Genomic DNA, 13,702 nt, shown 5'->3' with positions numbered 1-13,702 from the left:
CCTACTCTTAATTTTTATTAGAAGCACGCGCAATGGACAAGAAGCACGAGCAATGGACATTATACCAGTGGAAATCTGTCCTTTGGTCTGATGAGTCCAAATTTGAGATTTTTGGGTCCAACCGCAGAGTCTTTGTGAGATGCAGAGTAGGTGAACGGATGATCTCTGCATGTGTGGTTCCCACCATGAAGCATGGAGGAGGTGGTGTGATGGTGCGTTGCTTGTGACACTGTCTGTGATTTATTTAGAATTCAAGGCACACTTAACCAGCATGTTTACCACAGCATTCTGCAGCGAACCCCCATCCCATCTGATTTGCGCTTAGTGGGACTATCATTTGCTTTTTAACAGGACAATGACCCAACACACCTCCAGGCCGTGTAAGGGCTATTTGACCAAGAAGGAAGGGGAGTGATGGAGGGCTGCATCAGATGACCTGGCCTCCACAATCACCCGACCTCAACCCAATTGTGACGGTTTGGGATGAGTGAAGGAAAAGCAGCCAACAAGTGCTCAGCATATGTGGGAACTCCTTCAAGACTGTTGGAAAAGCATTCCAGGTGAAGCTGGTAGAGAGAATGTCACGAGTGTGTAAAGCTGTCATTAAGGAAAAGGGTGGCTACTTTGAAGAATCAATCATCTGAAATACATTTGGATTTGTTTAACACTTTTTCGGTTACTACTCTTGGAATGTGTAGGTGTGTCCATACTTTTGACTAGTACTGTAAATAAATATATTTTCTAGGTCCAAAAGAAATGGAACCTCACATAGGCCTACTGAAGATGAACACAATAGTTACATAATGATTTCAACCTGTACATATTTTATATAAGGAGGGATGACAAGGGTGTGGCATTAGTTTTAGGTAGCTGTTTTCCTATGCTATGTTGTTGATATAGGAACCTGCAAGTAAGCATTTTGTTGGATGGTGTTTACCATGTGTATCGTGTACATACGACTAATAAAACTTGCAATGTTTATTTTATTATAGTATGTTACTGAGGCCTTGTTACAGAGAGCCCACTCAATGTGTATATTTAATGTTATAAATATATTTAATATGTATAAAATAAGGGAAGGCTGTGGTATTGGTTTTAGGTAAAAGTTGTAACTATGTTATACATGCAAGTGCAGAACTATCTACATTTATGTTGTTGATATTGAGCCCTGTTACTTAGGCCCCTCTGCTTCTGCTGCCCTAGCCCCTGGCTCCAGACTGTGTCGGCACTGCAGGCCCCTGAGGGGGACCGGGGCACCTCTCTCATCTCCACGGGGTCCACTATGATGTCTAAATCTGAGACCTTCCATTGGACGAAGGGCTTCCTCACACCGCACCCTTCCTCCTCTGCTGAGCCCGAAACCACGCACAGCGTGGAACCACAACATCAACAACACAGACAGAACAGACGATACGAATAAGGGCAGGAGAAGAAGAGGTCCACAGACAGACATGACGAAATACAAAGGACAAGAAGTTAGAGAACGCTGAGACAGATTTAAAAAATAATAATAATAATCTGAAAAAATATAACTAATTTAGATCTGAAATTTCAGAGAAGTTACCAGCTATGCCAGAGCAATCTCAGGACTGTCCAGATCAGATAAACCAAGGTGTCCCAAATAAACAGATATAGTCTGACAGTAAGTAGTCTAAGACCGATAAAGTAGGTAAAGCTGCAGTGTGGCACAGGGACTGACCTGATTTGGAGCGGCCATGGCTGATGGTGCCAGTCCCAGGGACAAACGGTGGTTTGACGGGGTCTGGGGGCAGAGCATAGCCCACCTCTTGTCTGCCTGGGACGGGCACCTGGATATACGGACATACCGCGGCTATGCGGCCTGAGCTGCTGGGAGTGGGCTGGGGGGAGGGAGGACCGTTTATCCTGTTAAGCTGTGGAGTGGAGAGAGAGAGAGGGCAAAATACAATGTCAGCTATACTTCCACAGCCAAAGCAGCGGTGGTTCAAATCACAATGATTACAGAGAATTGTTAAGAGACAGAGAGCAAAGTCAACTACCTAAATACGTGTTAACAGTGCCTAGTGAAATTATCAGTATTTTGTTGCCTTAAATTTGGAAAATGAAAACGCTATTTTTTAAGGCAGCAAAATGTGAAAACTTTGTGTACTTTCACTACACACTGCACAGTATTTAGGCATGCTATGCTACTGTATACGCTGGCGGTCTGTGTGTATGAGAGTGAGTGGGAACACAAAGCAAATTGAATGCAGTCTATCACAGTGCCATCCTTTCTGTCACCAAAGCCCCATATACTACCCACCACTGCGACCTGTATGCTCTCGTTGGCTGGTCCTCGCTACATATTCGTCGCCAAACCCACTGGCTCCAGGTCATCTATAAGTCTTTGCTAGGTAAATCTCCGCCTTATCTCAGCTCACTGGTCACCATAACAACACCCACCCGTAGCACGCACTCCAGCAGGTACAGTATATTTCACCGGTCATCCCCAAAGCCAACACCTCCTTTGGCCGCTTTTGCTTCCTGTTCTTTGCTGCCAATGACTGGAACAAATTGCAAAAATCACTGAAGTTGGAGACATATCTCCCTCACTAACTTTAAGCGTCAGCTGTCAGAGAAGCTTACTGATCGCTGCAGCTGTACACAGCAAATCTGTAAATAGCCCATCCAACCAACTACCTACCTCATCCCCATATTTGTTTTTTGTTTTTCTGCTCTTTTGCAAACCAGTATTTCTACTTGCACATCCTCATTTGCATATATATCACTCCAGTGTAAATTGCTAAATTGTAATCACTTCGCCACTATTGGCCTATTTATTGTCTTACCTCCTTACTTCATTTGCACCCACTGTATACAGATTTTTCTATTGTGTTATTGACTGTACGTTTGTTTATCCCATGTGTAACTCTCTGTTGTTGTTTTTGCCACACTGCTTTGCTTTATCTTGGCCAGGTCGCAGTTGTAAATGAGAACTTTTTCTTAACTGGCCTACCTGGTTAAATAAAGGTGAAATCAAAGATAGAAGCTTCCCAGAGATACTCAATATGAGAGTTTCTTCCTGTGGGGTTGATCTCTTTTTGACGTGCCTCTGTTTTTTTCTTGTGCAGGCGCTCGCGAAGGTCCCCAATGCGCTTGTCCATCATAGTCACCTCCGTGTTGCGCTTATTCAGCAGCTCCTTGTTCTGCTGCAGCCTGCCACTATGCTCCGTGTTCAGCTTGTTACGCACCTGACAGAGACACAGAGGGAACATGGAACAGAATGGCTGTGAGTCACACCAGGAGGCAGATGGATGGGCAACGTGCGCCCTGTCCTGTCTCTGTTTAACCATGCCCTGGCAGGATGAGGAATGGAGAGACAAAGCTGCACATCTATTGTGTCAGCGTCGCAAATATCCTTCAGAATGAAAATGTCAGCCTGACTCATCTAATCTCCTCTCCTTCACATCTGCTCTGCAGCTGGATGACATCATCTGGAACTTCCTAACAAAATGTGAATCTGAAGTGCCATTTTATAGTGTCATTGCTTGTTGTATTACGTAAAAATAAATGTCACGTCAAGCTTTCTCTCTGATGACATGTATAGTCGTTCTGAGCAGACAGTGTATATTATACAGTGTACATTATGCATTATTACCCAAAACATAGTTTTAGAACAGCCGAAGCAAGCACACATTTTCTTCAGGAAATGTACCTGTAGTTCCTGGTAGAGTTTGCGTAGCTCCAGAGCGGCGGTGCCAGTGAGAGGTCCTCCTAGGGGCTGCAGGCCGTTGAGACGTCCCCTCCTCAGGTCCTCAAGCTGCTGGTTGAGTTGGTCCACCTTCACCACAGCTGACTGCAGCTCTGCCTGCTTCTCCTGGAACTGCCCACTCACATGCTGGATCTCAGCCGCTGCATGAGGAGAGGAGAGGAGATGCAGTACACTGAGATACGGACTACCTGTGTGTTTGAGTGTGTTGGGAGAAATCAAAACATAGATGTTTCAAGTCTGATGGTGTATGAGAGAAGAGTGAATAGAGTGTATTGGAAAGTTGTGGACTGGATGGACAACTCCCCTTTCTCCTGAGTACCAGTATCAGAATGTGTCAGACAGGGTGCAGCATTGGACGTTATACAGGACAGGACTACACCCTGAACATAGGGACTTTAAGGCACCCAGACACACCCAGTTCCAGACCACAACATGGGGAGGGTCAGATTCCAGGCTCACTGACAGAACTAGGGAAAGAGATGACATCATGGACAGCTGAATGGGGCCTAGATTCCACTATGCTGGGGTTCTCTGTCAGAAGAGGCTGGTGAGAGGAGTTATAGGAGAACAGGCTCATTGTAACGGTTGGAATGGAACGGTATCAAACTCCGTTCCATCTATTCCATTCCAGCCATTACAATGAGCCAGTTCTCCTATAGCTCCTCCCACCAGGAGGAGTGTGCGTTTGCATCCTGCATCACATGGCTTACACAGGTTGCCATTGATGAGCTTGCTGTAGTCCACCTGGCCCCTCATGGCGCGGATCTTCTTTAGTTTGGCCTCCTGACTCTCCACTCGCTCCATCAACCTCTGTAGCTTCTCAGCCTCTGACACCGTCTGGCCTTGTCTGTGGTCCTGCTGCTGCAGGTACCTCAGACGCTGCTCCTAAAAGGAGAGGAGGGGAAAGGAGGAGAGGACAGAGAGAGGACAGGACAGAGAGAGAGGACAGAGAAACAGGACAGAGAAAGAGGACAGGAGAGCAGAGGGTTGGGTTGGAGGAACAGAAGGGAACAATGAGTTACAGATGTGGGGAGGGAAAAGCATTCCTCCACTTCATTCAAGCACAGTGCAATGACGGATAAAATTACACAAACTGACGCACGCGCACACACACACAATGACCTGCTTTTAGAAATAACTTACACACACACACACCCACACACACACACACACACACACCCCTCAGTTCGACAGAAGAGAGTTGAAAGGAACAAAAGATGAAGAGGAATGAGAAGTTAAAGGAAAAAGAAGGTAATAAAAAGGATTGAGAAAAGAGGGAGCAAGAGACACACGTTAAATACAATCCTATTCATTTAACACAGTGGGCCTCAACACACCAGCTCGCAGAGAAGAGAGAATACACCCCAAAAAAGTATCACAATAGGAAAAGGGCTTTGCCAATACATGTTTTTTACAACACAAAAAAAATACCAGCCTTGCAAATAATACTCACATACATAGACAATCTAAATAAGCGGAAGTGAATCCATACATACCAAATACACACAAGTGGTGGAGTAAGAGAATGAAGGAAAAGGGAATCAGAATGTGAATGAGAGCGAATGAAAGGGATTGCAAGACTATGTGGTGCTGACAAGCATTTTCAGTTCTGCTCTAGAATGAGCAAACACAGTACAGGCTCAGACAGAGAGAGTAGGACAGGGAGTGTTGACTAAACACAATATACTGTTAATAGGAGAGAGGTAACCCATCAATACAAACTCACAGCTAATCACACACATTAATACACACCGCTAATACACTGAACAAATATGACTCACTTAAACGCTGTGTAGCTTATACAGTCAATCTACACTGAGCCTCTAGGAGTCCACTTCATCACCATTATTACCCTAATCATTACAATCATCCACAGAGTAAAGCATCATGGCTTCTCAAAGACCAGAAAACATTGAAACATTGGCAGTGTTCTTTCAGCTCCATCATAAAATCATATTTACCTTCAGAATGAGAAGTATCAGTCAAAACCTAACCCACAACCGGATCCAAACTCCTTGTAAAGGAAATGTGATGATCAATGAAACACAAAAGAATACGTGACAAGATGTCCCTTTGATGTCATGAGACACGTAAAATGCTTTCCTGGTGCTAAATTAGCGTTTCCAGTATGTTCTGACTGATATTCCTGGGAAGTGACCAGTGCGCTGGGTGTGGTAAAATACTGTTCAACCCTCTAGGTTCCTCTCCGTCTTCTCCCCTCCTTGAGACAACACACTTCCTTCTCAGCTGCTGGCTGCTCACTGCTGACCTAATTTCCTGCGGGACATCTAGTCCCTTCCTGTTGTTGTCCCTGGCAACGCACGCTGCCAACTCCCACAATGACCGCACTAACCTTAGTAACCATGACCTTGTACCTAGATCATGACTGAACCCATCCTCACATACAAGCTGATCTAGGAACTGCTTGTTGTGTTTAAATGACCACAGAGACCACAACAAGCTGACCACAGCACATGTGAGTAGATCAACCACAGACCGTGTGAACTATATCCCATTCCATCAACCAATCAAAGAGCAAGCAGAAGCAGATACATAGTGGCCAGTAAAACCTCCTTAGAAGGAGGAAACCTAGAGGAACCAGGTTCATCCACTCTTCCCCCTGTCTGAGACCCATCTCCCCAGTCCTCCCCATTCTGGCCGGTTACCTATAGAGGGAATAGAGTGCCATGTCAAATGGATCCCTGGTAACATATAGGAGGAGCCAGCTATATGGTCCAGCCCAGCCCACTGAAAGCTGAGGATCTATATATTACATAACTATATAACTATTGGGCGGCAGGAAGCCTAGTGGTTAGAGCGTTGGGCCAGTAACCGAAAGGTTGCAAGATCGAAATCCCCAAGCTGACAAGGTCGTTCTGACCCCTGAACAAGGCAGTTAACCCACTGTTCCTAGGCCGTCATTGTAAATAACAATTTGTTCTTAACTGACTTGCCTAGTTAAATACAAAAATATATAGATGAGCCTTCTGACCCAGATGTTGACTGGCTGGAGCCCACAGAGAGAGAGGCTGAAACCTGAGCCAATCCAGAAAAACTGTCTGTGACCAATCAGAATGATTTACACTCTGGACACTCAAATGGCACCGATCCCATAACACAACAGGGCCACGTTCAGTAGGCACCAATTGGATGAAAAAGGGACTGAAATAAAAAAGGGACTACCCCGGACTTGTCCAATGAGAAAAGCTTTAAAACATTTTGCTACGGTGTGCTCTAATTGACAACACAGCCACTCAACTCAGAGGGTAAAAACATTGAGCTTGGCCAGAAATCTCAGTGGTATAGACAGCAGTGGGTTTTCTGAATGCGAGGTCAATATGGTTTGCGGTATTGCGGTTGCAAAGGAGGTTTATCACAGAGAGGTCAATAATGATGTTAATGGTTTATATTATTGTCTGTGTTCTAGTACCTTGGCAACCAGCATCTGCTGTTGGGTCTCGATCTGTTGCTGTTGCCGTGTGGCCATCTCCTGCAGCTCCGACAGAGTCAGCTCCACGCAAGGGTTCCCCACCTACACACACGAGACAAACAGAGAGATGGCCCAAATTTTGAGCGTGTTCTAACTCAACCAACACGCACATAAAACATTAGTCAATAGAGTTACAGAGACTGGTGTAGGCAGCAGGAGATCTAAATAACAACATTCAACAAAGAGAACATACCTGTCTTATGGAAGACAAGTCTCTATAACATCAAAAAAGCAAAAGCAGAACTGTCCTCTTTGATGTAAAGTTAGAGGACTCATACAGTCGTTTTGTGACATAAAAAATGAATATCAAACAGAATATCATATACATTTTAATATCAAACAGTATGTTCATGACATTTAAAGGTTTTCTGCTGACCCATGATGCTGAGTGCAAGGTGTGTGCACACAAAGCTATCAAAAACAATACGGCGATTCCACGCCAGGACAGGGTAAAAATGATTTGTTCTGGCAATTTTCACATAAAATATTCATTGGGAGGAAGGATGTTTGACATGCTTTTTCCATTTGTATCACAAACAATTTAGGAGAAAATTACAATGAAAGTGGCCATTTTAGGCCCTTTTTAGACCTATTGTATACATGTCTCCTGTAAGATCCTGTGATCTGTACATGATACAGACATCATCTTGGTGTCATTATACTCCTTACAGTGTGCTCTAACATATGGAGTATGTCTAGATTCTGAATTTAAATAATAAAATCAAAATCACATTTATTCAACATTACAAATATTAATAAGAATATCTCAAAAGTACCCTTGTTGATTTTGCTTATTTTTAGACATATTGTTTGGAACAATATACTTTTAATTACATTATTCATTTCAGACATAGCCATTTACGTTATAGGTCAGGGTTCACCAACTGGCTTCCTGTGGGCCGAATTTGGTCCAGCAGTGATTACATTTGCACCCCCAAGTTTTCAAAGCTAAAAAAAATACAATGATAATTATTGTAAAAACACCAACAAATTAGCTCCAAGTGACTTTATTTTTTGGAAACCTGTTACAAAGTATTCCCACACATAATAGAGCGATATAACATTAAGAACACCTGCTCTTTCCATGACATAGACTTTAAGCCTTGAGACAATTGAGACATGGATTGTGTATGTTTGACATTCAGAGCATGAATGGGAATGACAAAAGATTTAACTGCCTTTGAACAGGGTATGGTAGTAGGTGCCAGGCGCACCGGTTTGTGTCAAGAACTGCAACACTGATGGGTTTTTCATGCTCAACAGTTTCCCATGTGTATCAAGAATGGTCGACCACTCAAAGGAGATTCAGCCAACCTGTGGGAAGCATTAGAGTCAGCATGGGCCAGCATCCCTGTGGAACTCATGACACCTTGTAATGCCCAGACGAATTAAGGCTGTTCTGAGGGCAAAAGGGGGTGCAACTCAATATTAGGAAAATGTTGATTTACGAGCCTAATGTTTATACACTCAGTGTATGTGATCGTATACAAATGTAAGGAAGGTTTGAAATGATTATGCTTTAGTCAAATATTATACCTGTTTGAGCTTCTTGCGGTCACATCGGCCCATGGCTGAATCTAGTTGATGCTCACGGTTGTTAGGTCATTAACCAATCACAGCCCTCATTTAGGATTGCACATTCAGCAAATTGCATGCAGAGGCAGTTCCCTTTTAATTCATTTTCCCATTCACTGTGTTGGTGGTTCTCCTAAAATTGCTCATAATTAGCAGAGCACACTCTGTAAATGTGATGAACTTGTAGAGTATAGTGTTCCAAACAATAGGTCTTAAAGCTGAGATCCATGAAAGGTGAAACAGCACCACTGGTCACCCCAGGTACATTTGTTATTGTTTTTTTGAAAAGTAGGAGATGAGCATCCAGCAACGTAATAAAAAAATATTGCAGTACTCTGCTGTTCTATCGCACGTGCAATGACGCCCGAGGTAAAAACATCTTTGTTGTTGTAATTTCACCAAACAGATGTGGCAGTTTGACCGCATCGGGTTTCAACTTTAAAATTAACAAGAAGGGTACTTTTGAGATATTTAGATTTACAGTACCAGTCAAAAGTTTGGACACACCTACTCATTTAAGGATTTTTCATTATTTTTACATTGTAGAATAACAGTGAAGACTACCACAGCATTCTGCATTGATACACCATCCCATCTGGTTTGTGGGACTATCATTTGTTTTTCAACAGGACAATGATCCAAAACACACCTCCAGGCCGTGTAAAGGCTATTTGACCAAGAAGGAGAGTGATGGAGTACTGCATCAGATGACCTGGCCTCCACAATCACCCGACCTCAACCCAATTGAGATGATGGTTTGGGATGAGTTGGACCACTGAGTTAAGGAAAAGCAGCCAACAAGTGCTCAGCATATGTGGGAACTCCTTCAAGACTGTTGGAAAAGGATTATAGGTGAAGCTGGTTGAGAGAATGCTAAGAGTGTGCAAAGCTGTCATCAAGGCAACGGGTGGCTACTTTGTAGAATCTCAAATATAAAATATATTTTGATTTGTTGAACACTTTTTTTGGTTCCTACATGATTCCATGTGTTATTTTATAGTTGATGTCTTCACTATTATTCTACAATATAGAAAATAGTTTAAAATAATATAATAATAATAAAATGTAAAAAACTTGAATGAGTAGGTGTGTCCAAACTTTTGACTGGTACTGTGTGTTGAATAAATATTTATTTTGTTTTATTTCAGAATCTAGACATAGTACATATTTGAGAGCACACTATAAGGAGCATAATGACACCAAGATGATGTCTATATCATGTACGGTTCACAGATCATAAGGTCTTACAGGAGGCATGTACAGAACAAATATTTGTCATAGAAATGTTAAAATAATTTAAAACATCCTTCCCATCCTTTTTTTAAACCTTTATTTAACTAGGCAAGTCAGTTAAGAACAAATCCTTATTTTCAATGACAGCATAGGAACAGTGGGTTAACTGCCTTGTTCAGGGGCAGAACAACAGATTTTTACCTTGTCAGCTCGGGGTTCGATCTTGCAAACTTCCGATTACTAGTTCAAAGCTCTAACCACTTGGCTACCTGCCCCCCTCAATGAAGTTTCTATGTGAATATTGACAGAATAATCTGAGATACCAAAACTATTTTTGGGCTGTCTTGGCGTGGAATCGCCAAATAATGCTGTTTTTTTTTAAAGAAAAAATAATAATAATTCACAGCGCACGCAAGCATGCTCACATCACACGGTGCTCACACACCAACAATCTTCATTGGACCACTAGGAAATGTCTGTTTGCCTGAACAGGAAGCTTTTAGTCCTGCCATGTCCTGTGATTGTGTGTAGTCACTGATTAACAAACACAATACTCGGTGTGTGTGTGTGTGTGTGTGTGTGTGTGTGTGTGTGTGTGTGTGTGTGTGTGTGTGTGTGTGTGTGTGTGTGTGTGTGTGTGTGTGTGTGTGTGTGTGTGTGTGTAAAAATGAGAGGTTCCTCTAAGTGGTCCATTCAGTCATGCATCAGTCAACGGAACTGTCAAGTGTTGCCTGTCACATCAAGAGTTCCTGGAATACATGACAATACAATTCAACAGTGGAACGTTGTATCCATCCCCAGAAGGATAGAATGAGTACTACACTGAACATTATAGACTAGTGGGCCTATGGGCAGAGTTGCCCTCATTCAGAAACAAATTCTCCTCATCAGTCAAATGGGGTTTGAAAAGACCACTGAAAGCAGGCTTGGTTGCATTTTAACAGAGCTGTAGAGTAGCTTTAACTGACATAGCTGCAAACAGACGTTAGGCTTTGACGATATCAGTACTGCTGTTCTAAGTACTTGCTGTCAGTCTTTTAACGGGTCTGTCAAGGTCAGTTAAACAGCAGGAAAGCAGGAGTCAGTCTACTGCAAGGTAAGGGAAATGGTAAAAAAAAAATGCTACAGTGCATTTCCATCACGTCAAACCATGACATAACTGCTGATATTAGAAAACAAGTGTAGGATCAGAATGCTGCATCACCCCTCATTCCATATGAAGGACCATGCCACTGTACTGTACCTACAATGTTTCATCTATGGGAATAGACATAGCTGCCGACTATAGCACTAAGTTTAAATCACATTACAAATGAATGAGGAACATAAGAATACATATGTAGGCTTTAATTAACAGAACATATCTTACACTTTTCAAATTGCACACAATAAATTAACAGCTATGACAATATTTCAATGCAAAAATCAGTGCCACTTCTATACAACATTCATTAAATTATGCAATTATGACATTGCATGATCATTAAAATCGTGAAAAATGCTGATATTCAAACTATTCTCTTATTTGCTTTTTATTCAAGCCTTATGTTACATAACATATTTTCTACGCTCAGGATATATACAATGAAATGCTATACAAATCAATAACACCACATGGAAAGCCTTATAGGCAGAGACAACGATGTGACTGACCTGCACGGAGAAACTTCACACCATGACAAAACATCAAAGCTAGTTAATTTAAATAGGTTTTATTACCTGGTTGGCGTCCCATGTAATTCTGCAAGATCGCACCTTAATTTTGCTGCATTGTCCTTCAACTGTAAATTCCTGTACAGCCTCAACATGTTTCCACTCCATTTTTTCTAGCAAATAGTTCCTCTGCTAATCCAGAAAATGTAGCCGATTACGGCGCCACTGAATGACAGTGCACTGATTCCTATCAGAACTTTCGCACTTGTCGGATGCGTTGATTTACGAGTCTCTTCCTCTGGCTCGAGGAGCGCGGTTGGTTAGTCCCCTGCTGTCCCGGTTACAAGTGTTCGCACGCCGATCTACAAATCGGTAAACAGAGGGGGCGAGAATCAACCGGATAGTTGTCACATCTATTTAGGCCTGTCCGATAACGGATCGTATTTGTCTTTCTTTGTATGTCCTAAATGTTTCTACAACAAATACCCCTATCTCAATATAAAAAAATGTACGTAGGCTAAGAATATCTAAAACATGTAGCCGATCAAAAGCGCACATTCTTCGTCGCTGACGTGACTTTGTGACAGCATACATTTTTCACCCCTGTGAGGGTTTTGTTCTAATTTTGACGTGCCAGCAGTTCTTTCCACTACTCCCTATCTCCGCTGCTGGAGCCAGACTGCAGGACAAGTACACCCCCCTTCCCTCTTCCAAGCTCCTGCTGTCATAAAGTCCCTGCGCCACAGCTGTCTGGCAGACAGAATTCGGGACCCTCCGGATGCGCACAGGAATTTAGGGGAAACCTTGTATCATTCACAAGCTTTCATGCATCATATTCTACAATTGCTGTGATCTCAGGAATAGTCACACTGATTACACTTCTAGGATGTAAATGTAATTCTCAATAGAGCATCAGAGTCAAGGCTTTATCATAGTCCAAAAAGCAATTTCTCCAACTGCCAGGAGATGAGCGTTTGGGCGTTGGGCGAGGGACCAAAATTTGAATAAACTACTACATCCAGTTATGAATAACCAATCGACGCTCACTATAGTCTCCAGACCCGGCTGGCTTGCCTGTTGATACCGAGCACTACCTCGATTGCTTGAAGGCGACTTTCCGAATTTACACGTTTAGTTAAAGGATCTTGTCAGTATAGCAGTCAATGGAACCATTGACCAGACGAGCGCACATTGAACAAATCTGATCGAACAAAGTGGATACTTGTCAAATCCATCATGATGTATGTATTGTAACAGGCCAACAATCTGGTTACCAAAGCGGAAAAATATATATTTAAATACAGTTGAAGTTGGAATTTTACATACACTTAGGTTGGAGTCATTAAAACTCGTTTTTCAGCCACTCCACACATTTCTTGTTAATTAACAAACTATAGATTTGGCAAGTCGGTTAAGACATCTACTTTGTGCATGACACAAGTCATTTTTCCAACAATTGTTTACAGACAGATGATTTCATTTATCAGAAGTTAACATACACTAAATTGACTGTGCCTTTAAACAGCTTGGAAAATTCCAGAAAATGATGCTTCTGATAGGCTAATTGACATAATTTGAGTCAATTGGACCTGTGGATGTATTTCAAGGCCTACCTTCAAACTCAGTGCCTTTTTGCTTGACATCATGGGAAAATCAAAAGAAATCAGCCAAGATCTCAGAAAATAATTCTGGAACTCCACAAGTCTGGTTCGCCCTTGGGAGCAATTTCAAAACACCTGAAGGTACCACATTCATCTGTACAAACAACAGTACGCAAGTATAAACACCATGGGACAACGCAGCCGCCATACTGCTCAGGAAGGAGATGCGTTCTGTCTCCTAGAGATGAACAAACTTTGGTGCGAAAAGTGCAAATCAATCCCAGAACAGCAGCAAAGGACCTTGTGAAGATGCTGGAGGAATCAGGTACAAAAGTATCTATATCCACAGTCAAACGAGTCCTATGAAGCCACTGCTCCAAAACCGCAGAAAATATCATACTTTTTGGAAAAATGTCCTCT

General features: G+C 42.4%; 1 protein-coding gene across 8 annotated transcripts in view; it reads right to left on the bottom strand.

The window, feature by feature from the left end:
- ppp1r13ba (protein phosphatase 1, regulatory subunit 13Ba) overlaps positions 1-13,702 on the bottom strand; it is a 48,593-nt gene that overhangs the window by 9,899 nt on the left and 24,992 nt on the right. For 4 of the 8 annotated variants that reach the window (XM_035751921.2, XM_035751918.2, XM_035751919.2 and 1 more), the window contains 6 exons: positions 7,161-7,262; positions 4,441-4,615; positions 3,674-3,870; positions 3,069-3,209; positions 1,700-1,892; positions 1,146-1,346 (listed from right to left, as the gene is read on the bottom strand). In XM_035751921.2, coding sequence (XP_035607814.1) covers positions 1,146-1,346; positions 1,700-1,892; positions 3,069-3,209; positions 3,674-3,870; positions 4,441-4,615; positions 7,161-7,262 — 1,009 coding nt within the window. Of the gene's footprint in view, positions 1-1,145; positions 1,347-1,699; positions 1,893-3,068; positions 3,210-3,673; positions 3,871-4,440; positions 4,616-5,691; positions 5,972-7,160; positions 7,263-11,747; positions 12,407-13,702 lie in introns of those variants that run through there. The other 4 variants (XM_035751923.2, XM_035751920.2, XM_035751924.2 and 1 more) reach the window with 4 other exon arrangements.

The sequence above is a fragment of the Oncorhynchus keta genome, chromosome 35 (assembly GCF_023373465.1).
Source record: "Oncorhynchus keta strain PuntledgeMale-10-30-2019 chromosome 35, Oket_V2, whole genome shotgun sequence".
In the NCBI taxonomy this organism is placed as follows: Eukaryota; Metazoa; Chordata; class Actinopteri; order Salmoniformes; family Salmonidae; genus Oncorhynchus; species Oncorhynchus keta.
The sequence above is the reverse complement of the archived record's forward strand: the minus strand, read 5'-3'. Positions and strand labels throughout refer to the sequence as shown.